The sequence below is a fragment of the Salmo salar genome, chromosome 23 (assembly GCF_965601325.2).
Source record: "Salmo salar chromosome 23, fSalSal1, whole genome shotgun sequence".
In the NCBI taxonomy this organism is placed as follows: domain Eukaryota; kingdom Metazoa; phylum Chordata; class Actinopteri; order Salmoniformes; family Salmonidae; genus Salmo; species Salmo salar.
Window position 1 is genome coordinate 23815507 of NC_138313.1, and position 26856 is coordinate 23842362.

Below are 26856 nucleotides of genomic sequence, written 5' to 3' on the forward strand. Positions count from 1 at the left end.
GTTAACTTTGTGCACTGGTTCCTTCGTCAATAAACCTATCTGAACCTGGACTAAAACTTGGACTGGACTTGGTGGGAATAAGTGGAAATGTTGGTTGTCTGCTAAACTGGACCTCTGGACAGATGGGGATTGCCAGACCAGATCATGTGTCATTGGATCCTTGGATGGTTCTGCCAGGGGGTTTACTGGCTAGTTTAGCGCTCTTTGTCGGACCTTCTCAAAATGGCTGCTGAGATGTGGACACTTGCCTTTTACAATGAACATTTGACTCACCACAGCCTGGGCTGGAGGAGGCTTACCATTCCGAAGACACCCCCCCCCCCCCAACCGCATCCCCTTCTCTCTCTCTCTCCCCCATCCCTCTCTTTCTCCTTCTCTTCTCCCCACCCCATCTGTCCTCTATCGCCCTCTTCATCCCTCCTTGGGGCTCTTCCATAAATGGCATGTCCTTTCTTTCCCTCAGTTCAATAGAGGTTGCCAGATCTGATCCCGCGGTAGAGGATTCCCCTGTAGAAGTTGCCAGTGCTGAAGCCGATCCCTCTTTAGCGGTTGCCAGTGCTGGATCTAATTCCTCTCTAGAGGGCAATGTTTTCGCTGATCTCTCTGGCTCTCAGTGTGGGATGATTCCCCACAACCTGGCAACCCAAACCCCTCCTTTTGGCAGCTCGCCCACGAGGTGAGTACAGAGTTTGAATTGAACCAAGCAGAAACAGGTAAACGACCATGCAGGTAACCAATCGGATGCCAGACACTCCTCTCCGCTAAACTCAGACAACGACCGGTGGCCTTGTTCTCCTTTATTCCTCTTTTATTTTGGTTTCTTAGTTTTTTTTCTTCTTTTCTGCTGTGTTGTTCATAATGGACAAACACACTGTTGATGGCATGGAACATGAATGGAAGGAATGTTGTTGGGAGAAAATATTTTGTTTGCGTGCATCCAGACTGTGCATTAAATGTTGTTTTTCTCCCTTCATCCCCTCCCTCTTGTCTCTCTCCCTCTCCTCTCTTTCCATAGTGGTGATGGTGACTCTGTAGAGAGCCAGTCAGAACAGGGTCAAAGTCAGGTTGCTCCAGGTTCTGATGCTGATGTCCAGGTGTCTCCTAGCCCAGAAGACCCCGACCAGGGCCTACCAGAGCTGGACCAGGGGGGAAACACATCCCACAGGCACCAAGACACAGGCCAAGACCAGCAGGTGAGAGGGAGTCCCACAACCTAGTCCCCACGCTGGTAATGTTATATTGACTGTAATGTCTGCCACTGACTGACTAGAAGTGTAATGAGGAGTGTAGAGGTTTGCGTGTGAACATTGAGGACTGGGGCTACACATGGCTTGGCTGCCAGTCCTCTGAGTTGCTTCATTAATGTTTAATTCAATTAATGAACCCTCTGCCTTTCTCCTACTGTAGGGAGGGAGGGAGGGAGGGGGAGAGAGAGTGTGGATGTAAGTGAGAGAGAATGAGAGAAGCCCTGTCTAAGCCAGTATTGGTGCAGAGCTGGTCTGTTTTCCAATCGGATTGGCTGCAGACAGACACAGCTCAACTGGATTGGCTGCAGACAGACACAGCTCAACCGGATTGGCTGCAGACAGACACAGCTCAACTGGATTGGCTCTGTGTGTAAGAGGCTTTGTTGACTGTTCTGGGGTCTTTATAAAAGGAATAATGTATATCAATTACAGCTCAGTGTGTGTGTGTGTGTGTGTGTGTGTGTGTGTGTGTGTGTGTGTCTGTACCTGACAAGGCAGTGGATGAGGCAGTGGATGCCAGTGGTAAGGAGACGGACCCCTCAGTGCCCAGTAAGGAGGACATCCCAACCTTCGACGAGTGGAAGAAACAAGTCATGGAAGTGGAGAAGGAGAAGAGTAAGAAACACACACAGGGACACGTTCCCCTCATTAACATCGTGTTCAGGAGAAGCTCAGTGACCGTGAAGAAGGGATGCTGTTTCCCTACACTCATTTTTCAGACAAACGAGTGCAGAGGCCTCGCGTGGAAATCTGTCCCCCCCTCCTCCTCCCCCTCCCTATCTCGCTTCCCTCCATCTTCCTCCTTCCCTCTATCTCTGTTTCTCTCCCTTGCCTTTCATTCTTGCATCTCTCCCTCCTCTCTCTGACTGAGAGAATTATGGGTATTGCAGCGTGTGTGTGTGTTGCGTAATCTCTCACTCTCTCCGTCCACTTAGGCAGCACTCTTTTTCCACCATCACTAATGGCCCAGTCTACAGGAGCGGAAGGACACACACACACACACACACACACACACACACACACACACACACACACACACACACACACACACACACACACACACACACACACACACATCCATGAGTTCACACTTACACTCTCAAACTCAACACACGCCTTAGCACGCCACATGCACTCACTCACACACACACTCACACACACACACACATGCTCCCAGATTACACGCATGGGCACCCACACACTGTTAGGTCATAGGCAGCGTGGCAGAGTGAGTAAACCCGTTGTTTTATTAGCCACTGAGCTAGAAACTGTTCTCAGCTTCACCATCAGACAGACCGATGGGGGAACATTTCCCTAGCCCAGAAACCCAGTCACATTGTTGGACAGAGAGGGTGACGATGGCACATTATCCAAGATGAGTTCTGAACAGTGGTTTCACCTGGAGTTTTCTCATGAACACAGGAAATCACTGACTGAACTGTCATGTTTAAGTTATTGCTATTTGAAAAGGTTGTATTTGGTCAAATATGAATGAATGCCTCCGTTCTAGACATCAGTCTCACATGGCCCCTGTGTACCCAACCTGCTCTGTCCCGCGTTAATGCTAACTTGTGTGTGCGCGAGTCGTGGAGTGTGTGCATACCTGTGTATGTAACATGCCTGCATCCTTGTTTTTTTATTTTCTGACAACAACCTGTGCATTTTAAGGTACACCACGTACGGTGTCCAACGCACTGTCTCAGCCTGGCCTGCACACTGATAACCAATAGCAACTATAGATTATAGGAATCAGACTAGGCTGCTGATATAGCAACTATAGATTATAGGAATCAGACTAGGCTGCTGATATAGCAACTATAGATTATAGGAATCAGACTAGGCTGCTGATATAGCGACTATAGATTATAGGAATCAGACTAGGCTGCTGATATAGCAACTATAGATTATAGGAATCAGACTAGGCTGCTGATATAGCAACTATAGATTATAGGAATCAGACTAGGCTGCTGATATAGCAACTATAGATTATAGGAATCAGACTAGGCTGCTGATATAGCAACTATAGATTATAGGAATCAGACTAGGCTGCTGATATAGCAACTATAGATTATAGGAATCAGACTAGGCTGCTGATATAGCGACTATAGATTATAGGAATCAGACTAGGCTGCTGATATAGCAACTATAGATTATAGGAATCAGACTAGGCTGCTGATATAGCAACTATAGATTATAGGAATCAGACTAGGCTGCTGATATAGCAACTATAGATTATAGGAATCAGACTAGGCTGCTGATATAGCAACTATAGATTATAGGAATCAGACTAGGCTGCTGATATAGCAACTATAGATTATAGGAATCAGACTAGGCTGCTGATATAGCAACTATAGATTATAGGAATCAGACTAGGCTGCTGATATAGCAACTATAGATTATAGGAATCAGACTAGGCTGCTGATATAGCAACTATAGATTATAGGAATCAGACTAGGCTGCTGATATAGCGACTATAGATTATAGGAATCAGACTAGGCTGCTGATATAGCAACTATAGATTATAGGAATCAGACTAGGCTGCTGATATAGCAACTATAGATTATAGGAATCAGACTAGGCTGCTGATATAGCAACTATAGATTATAGGAATCAGACTAGGCTGCTGATATAGCAACTATAGATTATAGGAATCAGACTAGGCTGCTGATATAGCAACTATAGATTATAGGAATCAGACTAGGCTGCTGATATAGCAACTATAGATTATAGGAATCAGACTAGGCTGCTGATATAGCAACTATAGATTATAGGAATCAGACTAGGCTGCTGATACTGTGACTATAGATTATAGGAATCAGACTAGGCTGCTGATATAGCAACTATAGATTATAGGAATCAGACTAGGCTGCTGATATAGCAACTATAGATTATAGGAATCAGACTAGGCTGCTGATATAGCGACTATAGATTATAGGAATCAGACTAGGCTGCTGATATAGCGACTATAGGAATCAGACTAGGCTGCTGATATAGCGACTATAGGAATCAGACTAGGCTGCTGATATAGCAACTAGATTATAGGAATCAGACTAGGCTACTGATATAGCGACTATAGATTATAGGAATCAGACTAGGCTGCTGATATAGCGACTATAGATTATAGGAATCAGACTAGGCTGCTGATATAGCAACTATAGATTATAGGAATCAGACTAGGCTACTGATACAGTATGTCTGACAGGTACTGTATCTTCTCTACATAATTATCTAGATGAATGATTGTGTTCTCTACATTAAGATGACCCAGTTTTCCCGGGACTCCCTGGAAAACAGTGGCAATTGTTACTGAGTGGACTATCCTAGCGAAATAAATCAAATGAATGAGTTCCCTTAAGCGTGCGCACACAAACACACACCTCCTAACCCCCCTTGCTCTCACTTCCAGCTCTGTCCCTCCATACCTCCTCCAGCGGCTGCCCCCCTGTGAAGAAGGTGCAGAAGAACTTCAAAAACAACTATGCTTCTGTGGAGTGTGGAGCTAAGATGCTGTCAGCTAATACCGAGGCCAAGGTAACACACACACACACACACACACACACAACCATGAAGTCTTGCGTTTGGAGGACAGGAACAGTCATTCCATTGACTCATATTTGCCATGTCATGTTCTCTCTCATCTCTGGTTTCCAGAGTACCTCAGCTATCCTCATGGAGAATATGGACCTGTACATGCTGAACCCCTGCAGCAACAAGATTTGGTGAGACACACACACACACCTACGTTCTAATTTTATGAACAGTTGTCTGCCCTCTCTCCTTTTTTGATTTATCCCCCCGGTCCTGTCTGCTTTCTGAAGCTGCAGGGTGACAACATGACTCAGTGCGCTGCTGTTTTCCCCAAAAGCACATACACTAGTCCCCTTGTCAGCTCAGCACGTGTGACCCCAACTGCCAACCGTCTGCCCAGGCAGATGTCAAGGGGAGATGAGGATATTTGACAGGAAAGTTCTCTCACATTAATTTACCTCTCTCTCTCCCCCACCCTCTCTCTCGCTCTGCCTCTCTCTAGGTTTGTAATAGAGCTGTGTGAGCCCATCCAGGTGAAACAGTTGGACATCGCTAACTTTGAACTCTTTTCCTCCACGCCGAAAGACTTCCTGGTCTCCATCAGTGACAGGTATGCGCACACCCTGAAAAATGTGAAAGACCCATTTCGGTTGAATGCATTCAGTTGTGCAACTGACCAGGTATCCCCTTCCCCTTTCCTGTTTTCCTCAGGACACGCCCCCCTTTGACTGCCCCTCTCTCTCCCTTTTTCTCTCTCTCTCAGGTATCCCACCAACAAGTGGGTGAAGTTGGGAACGTTCCACGCCCGTGATGAGCGCACAGTCCAGAGCTTCCCATTGGACGAACAGCTCTATGCCAAATATGTCAAGGTACACACCGACATTTACACACACACACACACACACACACACACACACACACACACACACACACACGTTATGTTCTTCTAACATTTATTTCCATTCAAAATCCTATTTACCCTAATCCTTACCGTAACCCTAACCTTAACATAACCCTAATCCCTAAAGCTAATCCTTACCATAACCCTAATCCCTAAACCTAATCCTTACCATAACCCTAATCCCTAAACCTAATCCTTACCATAACCCTAACCTTAACACATAACCCTAATCCCTAAACCTAATCCTTATCATAACCTTAACACATAACCCTAATCCCTAAACCTAATCCTTACCATAACCCTAACCTTAACACATAACCCTAATCCCTAAACCTAATCCTTATCATAACCCTAACCTTAACACATAACCCTAATCCCTAAACCTAATCCTTACCATAACTCTTACCTGAAACCCTAAACCTAATCCTTACCATAACCCTAACCTGTACCCCTTACCATAACCCTAACCCCTAAACCTAATCCATACATAACCCTAACCTGTACCCCTAAACCTTACCCTAACCCCTAAACCTAATCCTAACCTATAACCCTAGATCTAATCCTTACCGTAACACGTAGCCCTACACCTAATCCTTACGTAACCCTAACCCCTAAACCTAATCCTTACCCTAACTTTAACACGTAACCTTAACCCCTAAATATAATCCTTACCATAACCCTAATCTTAACACGTAACCCTAAACCTAATCCTTACCATAACCCTAACCCCAAAACCTAATCCTTACCGTAACCCTAAACCTAATCCTTACCATAACCCTAACCCCTAAACCTAATCCTTACCGTAACCCTAAACCTAATCCTTACCATAACCCTAAACCTAATCCTTACCATAACCATAACCCTAACCCCTAAACCTAATCCTTACCGTAACCCTAAACCTAATCCTTACCGTAACCCTAACATGTACCCCTAACTCTAACCTTAACCTGTACCCCTAAACCTAATCCTTACCATAACCCTAATCCTTACCATAACCCTAATCTTAACGCGTAACCCTAAACCTAATCCTTACCATAACCCTAAACCTAATCCTTACCATAACCATAACCCTAACCCCTAAACCTAATCCTTACCGTAACCCTAAACCTAATCCTTACCATAACCCTAAACCTAATCCTTACCATAACCATAACCCTAACCCCTAAACCTAATCCTTACCGTAACCCTAAACCTAATCCTTACCATAACCCTAACCCCTAAACCTAATCCTTACCATAACCCTAAACCTAATCCTTACCATAACCCTAACCCCTAAACCTAATCCTTACCGTAACCCTAACATGTACCCCTAACTCTAACCTTAACCTGTACCCCTAAACCTAAACCTAAACCTAATCCTTACCATAACCCCAACCTTAACATGTAACCCTAAACCTAACCACTAACCCTTTACCCTAACTGTAATTCTAACCCGAATTGTAACCCTACCCTTAAACCAACCCCCAAAGCTTAAAACAGCCTTTGTCCTCATGGGGATGTGGGAAATGTCCCCACGAGGGGGAATTTCTTGTTTTACTATCCTTGTGGGGATTTTAGTTCCCCACAAGGATAGAAGAACCAACCAACACACACACTGCAGACACACACACACACCATTTGTGTTCTATGCCCAGGGCGATTCCTCATGTCATCAACATGAGACTGAATGGCTCCCTACTCATACCTCACACAACATGCTTCTGTGCGTGTGTGACTGTGTGTGAGGATGTATATTCTGAGGACGTGTTTCAGATTCCTTTTCTACTTCTATGTGTAATAAATACAGTAGAAATAGTATGGGGAAGTATTTACTGTATTCTAGTTGTTCAACTCTACTCCCCCCTCACGATCTTCTCTTATCTAATGATTTAAGTGTTATTGCATTTTCATACGTTTTTCTGTATAGTTTAAAATAACAATATTTTTCATGTGGGTGCATTTTTTTGTGATGTTTGTTTAATTGTATGAGTTTTTTTTAAATATGCCACTGTTTTGTGATTTCACAAAGTACTGTGTTGACTAGGTCTTAGGGTTATCGATGTCTTAATTTCAATAGGAACTGAAACTGTTATCAACCTGATGTCTGTCTGTCTAGGTTGTCTGTCTACCTCTTCCCTACTCCTCTAAAGTTACTGCTATGGATACTTAATAATACCTTATTACCTTGTAATGCTATGTGCACCTTGTATTGCTTTGTATACCTTACCTTGCCTTGTAGTCTCTTGTAGAGCAAGCGTTTAGTCTGTGAATACTGTGTGTTGTTGTCCAACAAATAAAATGCTGAAGAAAAAGGACCAGATGCTTGACTTGCTAGTGGCATGAATCAGCCTTTTTACAGATTTCTCTCCCTTTTTTTCTCTCTCCTCTTCCTCTTGCATCAGATGTTCATCAAGTACATAAAGGTTGGCATTCTTCTCTTTTAGAGGTTGTAATGCACTATGATGCGTTATAGTGTACCATAACAATGGGGAGCTTTGGTGGCAGTGTACAGATGGTGTAATGCATGACCAAGACACATTTTAAAACTAACAATAGAGCTTGGCAAATTCCACATCACCTTTTTAGATTTGATTTAGCTTAGACGTGTTGGATGACTTGAATGATTTAGCTTAGAGGTGTTGGATGACTAGAAGGATTTAGCTTAGACATAATGGATGACTAGATTTACACTAAACAAAAATATAAACGCAACATGTTAAGTGTTGGTTTCATGAGCTGAAATAAAAGGTCCCAGAAATGTTCCAGACGCATAAAAAGCTTATTTCTCTCAATTTCTGTGCACATATTTGTTTACATCCCTGTTGGTAAGCATTTCTCCTTTGCCAAGATAATCCATCCACCTGTCAGGTGTGGCATGTCAAGAAACTGATTAAACAGCATGATCACTATACAGGTGCACCTTGTGCTGGGGACAATAACAGGCCACTCTAAAATGTGCAGTTTTGTCACACAACACAATACCACAGATGTCTCAAGTTGAGGGAGAGCGCAATCGCCATGCTGACTGCAGGACTGTCCACCAGAGCTGTTGTCAGAGAATTCAATGTTCATTTCTCTACCAACGCAGTTTTAGAGAATTTGGCAGTACGTCCCACCGGTCACACAACCGCAGACCACGTGTTTGTCGTCATGTGGGCGAGCGGTTTGCTGATGTCAACGTTGTGAACACAGTGCCCCATGGTGGCGGTGGGGTTATGACATACTGTAAGCTACAGACAACGAACACAATTGCGTTTTATCCGTGGTAATTTGAATGCATAGAAATACCGTGACGAGATCCTGAGGCCCATTTTTTGTAAGGTATCTTTGACCAACAGATGCATATCAGTATTCCCAGTAATGTCAAATCCAATTGAAATGAATTCAGTCAATTGAATTTGTTTAAATTGACTGATTTCCTCATATGAACTGTAGTCTTTGAAATTGTTGCATGTTGCGTCTATATTTTGTTTTACTATAGCTCAGACATACTGGATGACTAGAATGATTTAGCTTAGACGTACTGGATGACTAGAATGTAAGTGGGGCTGGTTTGGGTGGTTTACTTACCCAGGTGTGAGTGTGTTCGATGTGGTTTAACCCTTTCGTCACCCCTCAACTGCAGGTGGAGCTCATCTCCCACTTCGGATCAGAACACTTCTGCCCCCTCAGCCTCATCAGGTAAGAGATACAGTTGAATCGGAAGTTTACATACACCTTAGCCAAATACAGTTAAACTCAGTTTTTCACAATTCCGGACATTTAATCGGAGTTAAAATTCCCTGTCTTCGGTCAGTTAGGATCACCACTTTATTTTAAGAATGTGAAATGTCAGGATAATAGTAGAGAATTATTTATTTCAGCTTTTATTTCTTTCATCACATTCCCAGTGGGTCAGAAGTTTTCAATTAGTATTTGGTAGCATTGCCTTTAAATAGTTTAACTTGGTTCAAACGTTTTGTGTAGCCTTCCACAAGCTTCCCACAATAAGTTGGGTGAATTTTGTTCCATTCCTCCTGACAGAGCTGGTATAACTGAGTCAGGTTTATAGGCCTCCTTGCTCACACACGCTTTTTCAGTTCTGCCCACAAATTTTCTATAGGATTGAAGTCAGGGCTTTGTGATGGCCACTCCAATACCTTGACTTTGTTGTCCTTAAGCCATTTTGCCACAACTTTGGAAGTATGCTTGGGGTCATTGTCCATTTGGAAGACCCATTTGCGACCAAGCTTTAACTTCCTGACTGATGTCTTGAGATGTTTCTTCAATATATCCACATAATTGTCCTTCCTCATGATGTTATCTATTTTGTGATGTGCACCAGTCCCTTCTGCAGCAAAGCACCCCCACAACATGATGCTGTCACCCCCATGCTTCACGGTTGGGATGGTGTTCTTCGGCTTGCAAGCCTCCCCCTTTTTCCTCCAAACATAACGATGGTAATTATGGACAAGCAGTTATATTTTTCTTTCATCAGACCAGAGGACATTCCTCCAAAAAGTATGATCTTTGTCCCCACGTGCAGTTGCAAACCGTAGTCTGGCTTTTTTATGGCGGGTTTGGAGCAGTGGTTTCTTCCTTGCTGAGCGGCCTTTCAGGTTATATCGATATAGGACTCGTTTTACTGTGGATATAGATACTTTTGTACCTGTTTCATCCAGCATCTTCACAAGGTCCTTTGCTGTTGTTCTGGGATTGATTTGCACTTTCCGCACAAGTAGGTTCGTCTCTAGGAGACAGAACGTGTCTCCTTCCTGAGCGGTATGACGGCTACGTGGTCCCATGGTGTTTAAACTTGCGTACTATTGTTTGTACAGATGAACTTGGTACCTTCAGGCGTTTGGAAATGCTCCCATGGATGAACCAGACTTTTGGTGGTCTACAATTATTATTTTTTTCCTGAGGTCTTGGCTGATTACTTTTGATTTTCCCATGATGTCAAGCAAAGAGGCACTGAGTTTGAAGGTAGGCCTTGAAATACATCCACAGGTAGACCTCCAATTGACTCAAATGATGTCAATTAGCTTTTCAGAAGCTTCTAAAGCCATGGCATCATTTTCTGGCATTTTCCAAGCTGTTTAAAGGCACAGTGAACTTAGTTTCTGACCCACTGGAATTGTGATACAGTGAATTATAAGTGAAATAATCTGTAAACAATTGTTGGAAAAATGACTTGTCATGCACAAAGTAGATGTCCTAACCGACTTGCTAAAACTATAGTTTGTTAACAAGAAATTTGTGGAGTGGTTGAAAACAAGTTTTCATGACTCCGACCTAAGTGTATGTAAACCTCCGACTTCAACTGTATATAGAGGGAGGGAGACCAGGAGATAGTCTGTCGTTACATTTTTAACAGCCAGACTTCAATTGAAGAGAGATAACAGTAATGTTTTCCTCCGGGTGGGTTGTTTAGCAACAAGGCTATATAACACAGGAGGTTGGTGGCTCCTTAATTGGGGAGGATGGGCTCGTGGTAATGGCTGGAGCAGAATAGGTGGAATGGTGTAAAGTACATCAAACACAGGGTTTCCAGGTGTTTGATGCCATTCCATTGCTCCGATCAGGCTGTTTATTATGAGCCATTCTCCCCTCAGCAGCCTCCTGTGCTATATACTGAACACAGCAGGGAAAATGTAAATAGTCTGGGTCAATGTAAATAGTCTGGGTGGCCATTTGATTAATTGTTCAGCAGTCTTATAGCTTGGGGTTAGAAGCTGTTAAGGAGCCTTTTGGACCTAGACTTGGCGCTCCGGTACTGCTTGCCGTGCGGTAGCAGAGAGAACAGTCTATAACTAGGGGGCTGGAGTCTTTGACAATTTTTTTGGGCCTTCCTCTGACATGCCTCGTATATAGGTCCTGGATGGCAGGAAGCTTGGCCCCAGTGATGTGCTGGGCCGTACGCACTACACTCTGTAGTGCCTTACAGTCAGATGCCGAGCAGTTGTGGTGATGCAACTTGTCAGGATGCTCTCGATTGTACAGCTGTAGAACTATTGTGGATCTGGGGACCCATGCCAAATATTTTCCGTCTCCTGACGGGCAAAAGGTGTTGTTGTGCCCTCTTCACGACTGTCTTGGTGTGTTTGAACCATGATAGTTTGTTGGGGATGTGGACACCAAGAAACTGTCGACCCGCTCCACTACAGCCCCATCAATGTTAATGGGGGCCTGTTCGGCCCTCCTTTTCCTGTAGTCCACGATCAGCTCCTTTGTCTTGCTGCCTTCAATAGTGTTAGCTCCTAGTGGCCCCTAGTGTGCAGTGAAATCGATCAGTTATTCCAGAGAACACGATGAGGAGATATACTGAGAGCTGAGCAGCTTTCTAGTAATGGTCTCTGTGCTCCTATAGGATTTCCAGGAAATATGTGTCTCTCTGCCATGTTGGCTCTCTGCCTCTTTCTCGCTCCCTCTCTGTCTCTCTGTCTTGGCAGCATTCTCTTGTCCATGTCTGTCTGTAAGTTAAGGGGCCCAGTGTAGGAGGTTAGATGGCTGTATTACAGTAAGTCTTCCATACTCTGCTCTATATGGAGACATTCCTTCCCTAAAGCTGTGTAGGGGAGCTGGAGCTCAGCCAGAACGGACAGAGACCCTCCTCAGATCACCCTCTCCCCTCTCTCTGAGCTCTCAACCCACAGCCTCCCTCCCTCCCTCTTACAGAGAATATCAGGTGTTCAGGTCACTGTAAACAATGGCAGAGGAGAAGGCAGGATGTTAAAGTCCCTGCAGTTGCAGTACAACAACCTCATATAGTACAACCATTTCAACTCAGTACAGTAGTCCTGTTGTCCTCTGCTGAGTTGGATGTACTAAGTTCCTCCTTACCCTCCTATCACCCACACTCCCTGCCATTCCCTCCAGGGGTTGAGGCCAGGATAGTGGACAGGTAAGGAGTAATTATTAACAACAAATCTAGGTGAGTTTAACAGGGGGTTGACTGTCGGGGTGCTGTTAAAAAATAAATACAACTATTACTACAGATTTACCACCACCTCCTCCCACTCACTACCTTCCCCCTACGTTCGCCCTGCCTCGTGCCCTCAAGGAGTGGAAACCAGGACAGGAGCTGTATAAAGAAAACACGTTTATTTTTTTGTAATTTTTTTTAACCAGGCCAACATTCACATCCACATAAATGCTGCTACTCTCTGTAGATAAACTAAATGTTAAGGTTTACATTATCTCAGTCGATAAGGTTAGTGGGGTGAGATGTATAGATTAATGTACAAAAACAACACTATAGGGAACAGCATGTCATCTCAAAATGTCAACTCGCATGTCCATGTTAGTCTAATCATAATTCCTCTCTTTTCAGCTGTATATGATGCATTTAACCAGGTGTGTGTGTGTGTGTGTGTGTATGTGTGTGTGTGTGTGTGTTTTATAGGGTGTTTGGTACCAGTATGGTGGAGGAATACGAGGAGATTGCAGATTCCCAGTACCCCTCAGAGAGGCTGGAATACCTTGATGAGGATTATGGTAAGAAGGTACACTGTGCGTGTGATACTTGGTCAGGTTGTTATTATAAAAGATAATGTTTTCTCCACTTGAAATAATCTGGTTCTTTCATCTACAGACTACCCACCTGGCTACCTCCACTCTGAGGACAAGGGTTCTAAAAATCTGCTGGGCTCTGCCACAAGTACGTACACACACACACACACACACACACACACACACACCGCTTCACGTTGTTCTGAGCGTAGTTTCACATGGCACAGGACAGCATAAACATGACTAACTTGATATCTAACTGGCTCAGCATCAGTTCTCTACTGTATCTAATCTAATCAGAGAATTGACCTCCAGAACTGGGTCTAAAACAGGCTCTGTGTTTCTTGGAGAATGGAGAGACAATCTGCTTTCCTGGGAAACATCAAGTCCTGAATGTTTCTTCAGTTTCTGTATTCCCACAAGACGGCACATTGACAAACAGAGAGCTGTGGCTGGGATACGGGTTAGGACTACTGATGTGTACATAACTCTGCTACACACACTGGAGCCCCTGTGTCTCACTGCCTACAGGGGGGAGGGGCTGGCAGGGCACTGAGGCTGCAATCTGATTGGCTAAGAGACCCTCTCCTCCCCCAATAGTCATACACACACCTGCACACTACTGGTTCAGCATTTAGAAAGTAGACTGACCCATTTCTACACAACCCCCCCACACCAGTGATTGAAAACAAGCAGAGGCTGACAAGGTCCTCTGTAGCCAGCCAGGCAGAGATGGGCTGGAAAGGAGGGGTTGGTTGGGTAAGGGTATGTAGAGTCAGTTAGGGGATTGCAAGCTGTGGTAGGTGAATACCAAGAACTGTGGTTTTACAGATTCCTGTGGGGCCTTAAACTACTTTACTACCAGTGAAGGTTATTCATGATTCCGTGTGTGTGTTCTACGTACAGATGCCATTCTCAACATGGTCAACAACATAGCAGCCAACGTTCTGGGAGGCAAGCCTGAGGATGGAGGAGCACAGCTGGAAAGTATGGATCCTCCTCATTCCTCTCTTCTGTTCGCTCCTCCCCTTCTCTTCTCTCATTTCCTTCACCCCCTTCTATTTATTGCTAAGAATGTGTGTTGTGTTTGAGGTAGAGGTCGACCGATTAATCGGAATGGACGATTATTTAGGGCCGATTTCACGTTTTCATAACAATCGGTAATCAGCTTTTTTGGACACCGATTGTGGCCGATTACATTGCACTCCACGAGGAGACTGCGTGGCAGGCTGACTACCTGTTACGCGAGTGCAGCAAGAAGCCAAGGTAAGTTGCTAGCTAGCATTAAACTTATCTTATAAAAAACAATCAATCTTAACATAATCACTAGTTAACTACACATGGTTGATATTACTAGCTTGTCGATGCGGTGCCTGTTAATTTCTCATCGAATCACAGCCTATTTCGCAAACGGGTATTGATTTAACAAGCGCATTCGCGAAACAAGCACTGTCGTTGCACCAATGTGTACCTAACCATAAACATCAATGCCTTTAAAATCAATACACAAGTATATATTTTTAAACCTGCATATTTAGTTAATATTGCCTGCTAACATTCATTTCTTATAATTAGGGAAATTGTGTCACTTCTCTTGCGTTCCGTGCAAGCAGTCAGGGTATATGCAGCAGTTTGGGCCGCCTGGCTCGTTGCAAACTGTGTGAAGACCATTTATTCCTAACAAAGACCGTAATTAATTTGCCAGAATTGTACATAATTATGACATAACATTGAAGGTTGTGCAATGTAAAAGCAATATTTAGACTTAGGGATTCCACGGTTCCGTATTTCACTGAAAGAATAAATGTTTTCGAGATGATCGTTTCCGGATTTGACCATATTAATGACCTAAGGCTCGTATTTGTGTGTGTTATTATATTATAATTAAGTCTATGATTTGATAGAGCAGTCTGACTGAGTGATGGTAGGCAGCAGCAGGCTCGTAAGCATTCATTCAAACAGCACTTTCGTACGTTTGCCAGCAGCTCTTCGCTGTGCTTCAAGCATTGCGCTGTTTATGACTTCAAGCCTATCAACTCCCGAGATTAGGCTGGTGTAACCGATGTGAAATGGCTAGCTAGTTAGCGGGGTGCGCGCTAATAGCGTTTCAATCGGTGACGTCACTCGCTCTGAGACTTGGAGTAGTTGTTCCCCTTGCCCTGCAAGGGCCGCGGATTTTGTGGAGCGATGGGTAGCGATGCTTCGAGGGTGGCTGTTGACGATGTGTTCCTGGTTCGAGCCCAGGTAGGAGCGAGGAGAGGACGAAAGTTACACTGTTACACTGGCAATACTATAATGCCTATAAGAACATCCAATAGTCAAAGGTATATGAAATACAAATGGTGTAGAGAGAGAGAGTCCTATAATTCCTATAATAACTACAACCTAAAACTTCTTACCTGGGAATATTGAAGACTCATGTTAAAAGGAACCACCAGCTTTCATATGTTCTCATGTTCTGAGCAAGGAACTTAAACGATAACTTTTTTACATGGCACATATTGCACTTTTACTTTCTTCTCCAACACTTTGTTTTTGCATTATTTAAACCAAATTGAACATGTTTCATTATTTATTTGAGGCTAAATTTATTTTATTGATGTATTAAGTTCAAATAAAAGTGTTAATTCAGTATTGTTGTAATTGTCATTATTACAAATAAATATTTTTAAAAATCGTCCGATTTAATCGGTATTGGCTTTTTTTGGTCCTCCAATAATCGGTATCGGCATTGAAAAATCATAATCAGTCGACCTCTACTTTGAGGAAATGCTATGTGTTAATGTAATTAACTTACTGTGTTAACGGCCTCTTGCAGCGAGAGGCAAGAGGTTTGCATATGTATGGAGGAAGGTTTATCTTGTGCTAACTAAAGCCCTGAGCTGTCCAGGGGAATGTCCCAGTGTGTACATTAGAGGTATTCTGTACACAATAAAGGTCTTAAATAAACCAGCATGATTTGTTGAGGCTCAGCACTTACTAGCCTGCCCCTCCTCTTTCCCTCACAGAATAGAAGCTCTGGAATTCAACTATGTTTAAGAAGAACCGATCTAGCCTACTCACTCTCTCACTCACTCAGTCACTCACTCAGTCACACAACAAGCCCTGTTATCCTACCCAGCTATGTTCTCGTTTAGTAACCACACAGCCAGTGGCAACATTCAAACAGAACCAACTGGCTTGTCCACGCTGTTAATGACAATGATGTGCGGGGCATTTTATTATCCGTGTCAAATCATTTACAATATGCATATCTCCTCCTTTACAGCGCTGCTGTGTTTAGGTATTTGTTTAATTTGAACTTTTCCGTTTTATGATGATGATGATCGGGACCTGTTAGTGGTAGTTTGATGATGATGATGATGATCGGGACCTGTTAGTGGTAGTTTGATGATGATGATGATCGGGACCTGTTAGTGGTAGTTTGATGATGATGATGATCGGGACCTGTTAGAGGTAGTTTTATGATGATGATGATGATGATGATGATCGGGACCTGTTAGTGGTAGTTTTATGATGATGATGATCGGGACCTGTTGGTGGTAGTTTTATGATGATGATGATCGGGACCTGTTAGTGGTAGTTTGATGATGATGATGATGATGATCGGGACCTGTTAGTGGTAGTTTTATGATGATGATGATGATCGGAACCTGTTAGTGGTAGTTTGATGATGATGATGATCGGGACCTGTTAGTGGTAGTTTGATGATGATGATGATGATGATCGGGACCTGTTTGTCGTAGTTTGATGATGATGATGCTGATCGGGACCTGTTAGTGGTAGTTTTATGATGAGGATGATGATGATCGGGACCTGTTAGTGGTAGTTTTATGATGATGATGATGATGATCGGGACCTGTTAGTGGTAGTTTTATGATGATGATGATCGGGACCTGTTAGTGGTAGTTTGATGATGATGATGATGATCGGGACCTGTTAGTGGTAGTTTTATGATGATGATGATGATCGGGACCTGTTAGTGGTAGTTTGATGATGATGATGATCGGGACCTGTTAGTGGTAGTTTGATGATGATGATGATGATGATCGGGACCTGTTTGTCGTAGTTTGATGATGATGATGCTGATCGGGACCTGTTAGTGGTAGTTTTATGATGAGGATGATGATGATCGGGACCTGTTAGTGGTAGTTTTATGATGATGATGATGATGATCGGGACCTGTTAGTGGTAGTTTTATGATGATGATGATGATCGGGACCTGTTAGTGTTAGTTTTATGATGATGATGATGATGATCGGGACCTGTTAGTGTTAGTTTTATGATGATGATGATCGGGACCTGTTAGTGGTAGTTTTATGATGATGATGATGATCGGGACCTGTTAGTTTTATGATGATGATGATGATGATCGGGACCTGTTAGTGTTAGTTTTATGATGATGATGATGATGATCGGGACCTGTTAGTGGTAGTTTTATGATGAGGATGATGATGATGATCGGGACCTGTTAGTGGTAGTTTTATGATGAGGATGATGATGATCGGGACCTGTTAGTGGTAGTTTTATGATGAGGATGATGATGATCGGGACCTGTTAGTGGTAGTTTGATGATGATGATGATGATGATCGGGACCTGTTAGTGGTAGTTTGATGATGATGATGATCGGAACCTGTTAGTGGTAGTTTTATGATGATGATGATGATCGGGACCTGTTAGTGGTAGTTTTATGATGATGATCGGGACCTGTTAGTGGTAGTTTTATGATGATGATCGGGACCTGTTAGTGGTAGTTTGATGATGATGATGATGATGATGATGATGATGATGATGATCGGGACCTGTTAGTGGTAGTTTGATGATGATGATGATGATGATGATCGGGACATGTTAGTGGTAGTTTGATGATGATGATGATGATGATCGGGACCTGTTAGTGGTAGTTTGATGATGATGATGATGATCGGGACCTGTTAGTGGTAGTTTGATGATGATGATGATGATCGGGACCTGTTAGTGGTAGTTTGATGATGATGATGATGATCGGGACCTGTTAGTGGTAGTTTTATGATGATGATGACGATCGGGACCTGTTAGTGGTAGTTTGATGATGATGATGATGATGATCGGGACCTGTTAGTGGTAGTTTGATGACGATGATGATGATGATCGGGACCTGTTAGTGGTAGTTTGATGATAATGATGATGATGATCGGGACCTGTTAGTGGTAGTTTGATGATGATGATGATCGGGACCTGTTAGTGGTAGTTTTATGATGATGATGATGATGATCGGGACCTGTTAGTGGTAGTTTGATGATGATGATGATGATCGGGACCTGTTAGTGGTAGTTTTATGATGATGATGATGATCGGGACCTGTTAGTGGTAGTTTTATGATGATGATGATGATCGGGACCTGTTAGTGGTAGTTTGATGATGATGATGATGATGATCGGGACCTGTTAGTGGTAGTTTGATGATGATCGGGACCTGTTAGTGGTAGTTTTATGATGATGATGATGATCGGGACCTGTTAGTGGTAGTTTTATGATGATGATGATGATCGGGACCTGTTAGTGGTAGTTTGATGATGATGATGATGATGATCGGGACCTGTTAGTGGTAGTTTGATGATGATGATGATGATGATCGGGACCTGTTAGTGGTAGTTTGATGATGATGATGATGATCGGGACCTGTTAGTGGTAGTTTGATGATGATGATGATCGGGACCTGTTAGTGGTAGTTTGATGATGATCGGGACCTGTTAGTGGTAGTTTGATGATGATGATGATCGGGACCTGTTAGTGGTAGTTTGATGATGATGATGATGATCGGGACCTGTTAGTGGTAGTTTGATGATGATGATGATCGGGACCTGTTAGTGGTAGTTTTATGATGATGATGACGATCGGGACCTGTTAGTGGTAGTTTTATGATGATGATGATGATGATGATCGGGACCTGTTAGTGGTAGTTTGATGATGATGATGATGATGATCGGGACCTGTTAGTGGTAGTTTGATGATGATGATGATGATGATCGGGACCTGTTAGTGGTAGTTTGATGATGATGATGATGATGATCGGGACCTGTTAGTGGTAGTTTTATGATGATGATGATGATCGGGACCTGTTAGTGGTAGTTTTATGATGATGATGATCGGGACCTGTTAGTGGTAGTTTTATGATGATGATGATGATGATCGGGACCTGTTAGTGGTAGTTTGATGATGATGATGATGATCGGGACCTGTTAGTGGTAGTTTTATGATGATGATGACGACGATCGGGACCTGTTAGTGGTAGTTTGATGATGATGATGATGATCGGGACCTGTTAGTGGTAGTTTGATGATGATGATGATCGGGACCTGTTAGTGGTAGTTGATGATGATGATGATCGGGACCTGTTAGTGGTAGTTTGATGATGATGATGATCGGGACCTGTTAGTGGTAGTTTTATTATGACTGCAATTTGATTTTAGGGATTTTTTTTCTAAATGTTATAGATACCAATTTAGTTTAAACGTCACACCCCTACCACACACACACACACACACACACTTCCATATGGGTTGCTTGAGTTCAGATCATACACACATACACAGTCGACGATGAACAGAATGTTCCAAATGACATCAGACCTCGGAGCAGACACAAACAATAAATCCAGTTCTGGTTCCGCTTTCTTCCCAGCAAGTCTTGCTAGTCTCGTCCTTCTTTCTCTTGCCCAACCCCCTTTTTACTATTATATAAGTCTGTGCCCTCTCCTTCCCCCTTCCATCTCTCCTTCCCCCTTCCATCTCTCCTTCCCCCTTCCTGCTGGACAGTTCAGTCTAAGCCCAACTTCACCCATCTTGTTTAGATTAGGCGGTTCTGAAACTGTGTCATATGGTTCCGGTTTGGTGTGTGTGTGTCTGCAAATGTGTGCGTCTTTGCGTATCTGCCTGCCTGCCTGCCTGCCTGAGGCTCCAGATGTTGATTTGACTGCTGCCAGGATGTTTTCAGAGGAACAATGGAGCAGTGTTTTATAAGGCAGCAGCTGGGGAGCTGTTTCTATTAGGACTGGGGGGGTCTATGACTCAGAACCAAATACCTCTGGTCCCCATCTTACCCTCAGATACTGCTGGAGTCTAAACACTATTCTAACACGGATTTACCCCCTGGTCCCAATGGCACTCACACATCCTCACAAACCGTTACACAGCCTTCACTATGGGCTGCATTGAGGGGTAGCTGAAGTGACCAACTATGGGCTGTTTGTTAAACCCTTTTTCAACCCACAGGGTCACTGAGGTTTGAGAGCAGTCCTAACTGGACCAGCCTGGCTGTTTTGTTTCTGTTTTTGCCAACTCTCTTGTGGTCGTTACTCCAAACATAGATGTTTTGGTGGTTTGTCTCTGTTCCCCATTTTAACCCACTGAACTGGGCAACAACAACAGAGTTGGCTAGAGCAGCAACAGACTGGCATCAGACTATAGCTGGACTGGGGTTAGAGAACTGAACCTTGTCATGACTAGTGATAGTTATCCTATGAAAGGAAGATGATGTAGTAGTTGACATAGAGATACATGTTCTATGTAGTTATGTGGTAGTTGATGACTGTATCTAAATACTGCTGTGTGTCTGTGTATCTCTTCCAGCCAACGCATCATCAGAAGCCCAGAACCAAACCGAGGGGAATAAGGAGGTGCTGCTCACACCAACCCCTACCATCACCACCCCTCCTCCAGCGTGAGTCACTCACTCACTCACTCATTCTCACCTTGCAGTACGAGTCTCTAACTTCCTCCTCTCTCTCTCAGAGTGGAGCCAGACCACCCCGTTCCCCAGGAGGACCCTGATCTCGCCCTCTCCTCCCCTGACTCCCCCCTACCTAACCCCTCGCCGGAGGATGGACAGATCGTGACTCTGGTGGTGGAGGAAGAGGAGCCCCGACAGTCCACTGTGACTCTGATGGAGGAAGAGGGGGATGATGATGAGGAGAGAGAGGTACAGTGGATGAGGGAGAGCCAGCTGTACTGTCCTCTCTCCTCCGTGTCTTCCCTCTCTTCTATCTCCTGTGTGGCCACGCTGCCGGAGCTGCTACGGCGCTGGTGTGACGCTTGCCTCACCAGAGAGAGAGAGCGCGGTCTCCGCAAGAGGCTGCAAGACACGTACACACACACCCCCATAGACACTCCCTTACCCACACACACCACCATACAGGACCCTGTCCCCACCGCCACACACACCCAGGAAGCCCCAACACACACACAGCCGGTCCCTGATCCTGAGACGGCCCCCCGGGCCCAAAACGAGGTTCTGTCTCCTACAGACTCACACAATCACACAGACACACACCCTGTGGACCCCATCATTGTTCTGGAGCCTAGCCGGACCTCTACCCTGCCCCCCCACAGCTTCTCTCACACCTCCCTCTCCAAACCCACCCCTACCCAGGACGAAGCTCCCCGGCCCCCCAGCCAAGACGACCCCGTCCCCCCTCCAGCCCTGCAGGGAGCCCCTGTCCCAGAGGCCCAGCAGGCCAGCACCCCCAACCCTTCCCCCAGTCCCACTACCCCCCTCCACCCCCCAACTTCTGAGACAGCTTCCCTGGACCTCCCTCCACTCTCCCTGAAGGAGCAGCCAGTCCAGCCCCTCCCCACTGCCTCCAGACCTGCAGACATCCCCCCTCCCACCGAACTCCCTGTGCCCCTCCAGCCCGACACACACGCAGAGCCACACACACCCAGGGCTGGGGTAGAAAGTGGAGACCTCAAGGACCAAGGGGAGCAGGGCGACTCCTCTCCCCAGCCAGCAGAGCACCCACTTAGGGAGGAGTCCATGGAGGACCTGCTACTTAGCGTCCCGGTTACTGCTAACGGACATTTACACCGGACAGCTACGGACTTCTACGCTGAGCTGCAGAGCACAGGGGAGTATATCGGAGGGAATGGAGGCGTGAACGGAGGAGTGAACGTGCACGGCTCCAGTCAGAAGGAGAGCGTGTTCATGAGGTTGAACAACAGGATCAAAGCCCTGGAGATGAACATGTCCCTCAGCAGCAGATATCTGGAGGAACTCAGCCAGAGGTGAGTTGTGTGTGTGTGAGTGTTTGTGACTTGTCATGTTCAGGCTCTGATTAGCTTGTTGTGTGTGTGTGTGTGTGGTGGTGTGTTCTAGGTATCGTAAGCAGATGGAGGAGATGCAGAGGGCCTTCAACAAGACCATCATCAAGCTACAGAACACCTCCCGCATCGCTGGAGAACAGGTCCATTACAAACGGTTGCTTCTTGGTTTGGGTTGCAGGACGGTTATTGTGGCATGGTTGTGATTTGTGTAGTTCAGTGATGGTTAAGATGTGGTTTATCGTAGGTCAGTGTATCCCAACTCCGGTCCTCCAGTACCCCCAACAGCATGCATTTTTGTTGTAGCCCCGGACAGAAACACCAGAATTGACTTATCAAGGACTTGATGATTAGCTGAGAAGTAGAATCAGGTGTGCTCGTCTGCGGCCACGACAAAAACATGTGCTGTTGAGGGCACTGGAGGACCGTCGTTGGGAAACACTGGTGTAGGTGGTTGGGGTTGTCTGTTGTGGGGTAGGTTGGTTGTCTCGTGGTTTTATTAACGTTACATCTTGGTTGTGTGATCCCCCAGGACCAGAGGCAGACAGAGTCAATCCAGATGTTACAGGGCCAGCTGGAGAACGTCACCAAGCTGATGATCAACCTCACCATGACTGTCTCACAGTTACAGAAAGAGGTACACACACACACACACACACACACACACACACACACACACACACACACACACACACACACACACACACACAGAGTATCAGATAAAATGTTGGCCTAATTTTAATCATCTTGCAAAATGTCATAATCAGATCTGATATGATTCTGTGTTTCCTCAGTCTAAATGTTTGTGTTTTCTAGGTGTCCGACCGACAGAGTTACCTGGTGGTGTCTCTAGTCCTGTGTCTCTGTCTGGGCCTGGTGTTCTGCCTGCAGTGCTGCCGGAGCGCCAACACACAAACCACCACACACACCGCAGTCAACCACTACCCCAGCCCCAAGAGGTAAACACACACACACCGCAGCCAACCACTACCCCAGCCCCAAGAGGTAAACACACACACACACACCGCAGCCAACCACTACCCCAGCCCCAAGAGGTAAACACACACACACACTCCGCAGTCAACCACTACCCCAGCCCAAGAGGTAAACACACACCAACACACACACTCTGCAGTCAACCACTACCCCAGCCCCAAGAGGCAAACACACACCAACACACACACACTGCAGTCAACCACTACCCCAGCCCAAGAGGTAAACACACACCAACACACACACACACTGCAGTCAACCACTACCCCAGCCCAAGAGGTAAACACACACCAACACACACACACTGCAGTCAACCACTACCCCAGCCCAAGAGGTAAACACACACCACACACACACACACTGCAGTCAACCACTACCCCAGCCCAAGAGGTAAACACACACCAACACACACACACACTGCAGTCAACCACTACCCCAGCCCCAAGAGGTAAACACACACCCACACACACACACACTGCAGTCAACCACTACCCCAGCCCCAAGAGGTAACACACACAGCCACACACACACACACACTGCAGTCAACCACTACCCCAGCCCCAAGAGGTAAACACACACAGCAACACACACACACACACACCGCAGTCAACCACTACCCCAGCCCCAAGAGGTAAACACACACAGCAACACACACACACACACACACCGCAGTCAACCACTACCCCAGCCCCAGCAGGTAAACACACACCAACAAACACACTCCTTTTTTGTCTGATCTCCCCATATTATTTATTAGAATATTGTTGGTGCTTTCTGGGTCTAATATAATGTTTTCCCTTAGCCCAGTTAATGTTTTATTTTATTCAACGGGTGGGTTTAATCCTTAATGCTGATTTGGTTAAAACTGTGTTCCAGCTGGTGTCTATTCCACAAGTTGCCACCAGTTATGATGTTGAAATGCTAATTTACTGTTCCATCTCGATGGGCAATCCACTAGTTCATCAGCCCAGCCGGGCAATTTAGAAACGTGATGTCCACCGTTAAAAAGCAGCTAGAAAGGATCTTCCCTTTCTTTCAGACTAGCAGTTGGTTTTCAACAACCGAAATACGTATAAAACTTGCTGTCTTGTTTCAATATTGAAATTCGATCTCCACTGTCTTACTGAGGATTGTGTCCGGACGAGAAGGAGCTCTTTTCTTAGTCAGTGGAAATCAGGACTCCGCATAGTTTTTGTGGATATATCCAAATAAATGTTGATAGAAAAACAGGTCAAAACGAAATGAAAGTGATTGTGTTAGCTGTGTTGTTGGCTAGCTCCTCTGAACAGTGTCTTGACCAAAAAGAAAACATTTCTATGCCAGGCGAAATCGCCCATCATTACCTCATTGTTATGGATGCATCCAAATAAATGTCACTAGAAAACAGCTTATGCAAATGCAGCTACTTTGCTGTTATTCTGCTGTATGTTAGCCGTATTTGGCTAGCTAGCAAGCAAGGGATAAGAACGTTGCCAGGCAGCATGGCAACACAACATTACAAACGAACGACTGGGTCACTTCCATAGATTTACAACGGTGCAATCATATGGTGTGTTTTAGGTGTTTCTCCTCCTATGAGGATATGAGTCTGAAGCGGAGGATATCGTGTCCTCTCGTACGCTCCAAGTCCTTCACCTTTCCTACTTCAGAAGGTAAGTGTGTACACACACACACACACACACACACACACACACACACACACACACACACACACACACACACACACACACACACACACACACACACACACACACACACACAGAGAGAGTCACTCTACAGACACTCAGTCACACACACACACCCTTTTCCTCTAAGCTTCCAGTCTCCTACATCGCTGCTCTGTCCATCCTGTTGCTGCTCAGGAGCTATGACTGAAAGACTAGACACGACAGTCTTCAGAAAGCCTTCCATGCCAGCGCCATCATACACCACATTACTGCTACAGTCTCAGAGCAACAGCTGTGCATTGACTATGTGCTCTGCCCATGCATGGTCTCTCTCTGGACTGCCGGGCTGGCTGGCTGTACCATGCTGGTGAGCTGCTGTAAGGGAACTGTTTGGTAGTGTACTGGAGCCACAGACACTCCAGTGGGATGGCCTGGGCACACCCCTCTCCTGGAATAAAGACCTTCATTCAGACAGCCAGGAAACATAGTACTCCCACAATTCCTCTCTCTCTCTCTCTCTCTCTCTCTCTCTCTCTCACTCTCTCACTCTCTCTCTCTCTCTCTCTCTCTCTCTCTCTCTCTCTCTCTCTCTCTCTCACTCACTCACTCACTCACTCACTCACTCACTCACTCACTCACTCACTCACTCACTCACTCACTCACTCACTCACTCACTCACTCACTCACTCACTCACTCACTCACTCACTCACTCACTCACTCACTCACTCACTCACTCACTCACTCACTCACTCACTCACTCACTCACTCACATATATATCTGTGTTGTCCTTCGGCCAGAGCACCTGTCATTGCCAGCTGTGTGTCCATACAGATGCTGAACTGAATGAGAGTGTACAGTACCAGTCAAAGGTTTGACACACCTACTCGTTCCAGGTTTTTCTTTATTTTGACTATTTTCTACATTGTAGAATAATAGTGAAGACATCAACTATGAAATAAAACATATGGAATCATGTAGTAACCAAAAAAGTGTTAAACAAATCAAAATGTATTTGAGATTCTTCAAAGTAGTCACCCTGTGGCTTGATGACAACTTTGCATTCTCTCAACCACCTTCATGAGGAATGCTTTTCCAACCATCTTGAAGGAGTTACCATATATACTGAGCATTTGTTGGCTGCTTTTCCTTCACTCTGTAGTCCAACTCATCCAAAAACCATTCAATTGGGTTGAGGTTGGGGGATTGTGGAGGCCAGGTCATCTGATGCAGCACTCCACCACGGTCAAATAGCCCTTACACAGCCTGGAGGTGTGTTGGGTCATTGTCCTGTTGAAAAACAAATGATAGTCCCACTAAGCGCAAACCAGATGGGATGGCGTATTGCTGCAGAATGCTGTGGTAGCCATGCTGGTTAAGTGTGCCTTCAATTCTAAATAAATCACTGACAGTGTCACCAGCAAAGCACCCCCACACCATCACACCTCCTCCACCATGCTTCACGGTGGGAACCACACATGAGGAGATCATTGTTCACCTACTCTGTGTCACAAAGACACAGCGGTTTGTACCAACAATCTCAAATTTGGACTCATCAGACCAAAGGACAGACTTCCACTGGTCTAATGTCCATTGCTCGTGTTTCTTGGCCCAAGCAAGTCTCTTCTTCTTATTGGTGTCCTTTAGTAGTGGTTTCTTTGCGGCAATTTGACCATGAAGGCCTGATTCACGCAGTCTCCTCTGAACAGTTGATGTTGAGATGTGTTTGTTACTTGAACTCTGTGAAGCATTTATTTGGGCTGCAATTTCTGAGGCTGGTAACTCTAATGAACTTATCTTCTGCAGCAGAAGTAACTCTGGGTCTTCCTTTCCTGTGGCGGTCCTCATGAGACAGTTTCATCATAGCGCTTGATGGTTTCAAAAAAACAATAACCTTTATTTAACTAGGCAAGTCAGTTAAGAACAAATTCTTATTTACAATAACGGCCTACCGGGGAACAGTGGGTTAACTGC

General features: G+C 45.0%; 1 protein-coding gene across 5 annotated transcripts in view; it reads left to right on the forward strand.

The window, feature by feature from the left end:
* Positions 1-26856, forward strand: part of LOC106584226 (SUN domain-containing ossification factor) — an 88040-nt gene that overhangs the window by 53438 nt on the left and 7746 nt on the right. For 3 of the 5 annotated variants that reach the window (XM_014169282.3, XM_045706490.2, XM_082967987.1), the window contains 18 exons: positions 464-676; positions 1016-1193; positions 1742-1862; positions 4654-4778; positions 4899-4966; positions 5278-5385; positions 5539-5644; positions 8058-8078; positions 9281-9336; positions 13040-13131; positions 13229-13294; positions 14053-14133; positions 20757-20847; positions 20919-22187; positions 22279-22366; positions 22756-22860; positions 23040-23182; positions 24777-24868. In XM_014169282.3, the coding sequence (XP_014024757.3) occupies positions 464-676; positions 1016-1193; positions 1742-1862; positions 4654-4778; positions 4899-4966; positions 5278-5385; positions 5539-5644; positions 8058-8078; positions 9281-9336; positions 13040-13131; positions 13229-13294; positions 14053-14133; positions 20757-20847; positions 20919-22187; positions 22279-22366; positions 22756-22860; positions 23040-23182; positions 24777-24868 (3023 nt within the window). The remainder of the gene's footprint in view (positions 1-463; positions 677-1015; positions 1194-1741; positions 1863-4653; positions 4779-4898; positions 4967-5277; positions 5386-5538; positions 5645-8057; positions 8079-9280; positions 9337-13039; positions 13132-13228; positions 13295-14052; positions 14134-20756; positions 20848-20918; positions 22188-22278; positions 22367-22755; positions 22861-23039; positions 23183-24776; positions 24869-26856) is intronic. The other 2 variants (XM_045706491.2, XM_045706492.2) reach the window with 2 other exon arrangements.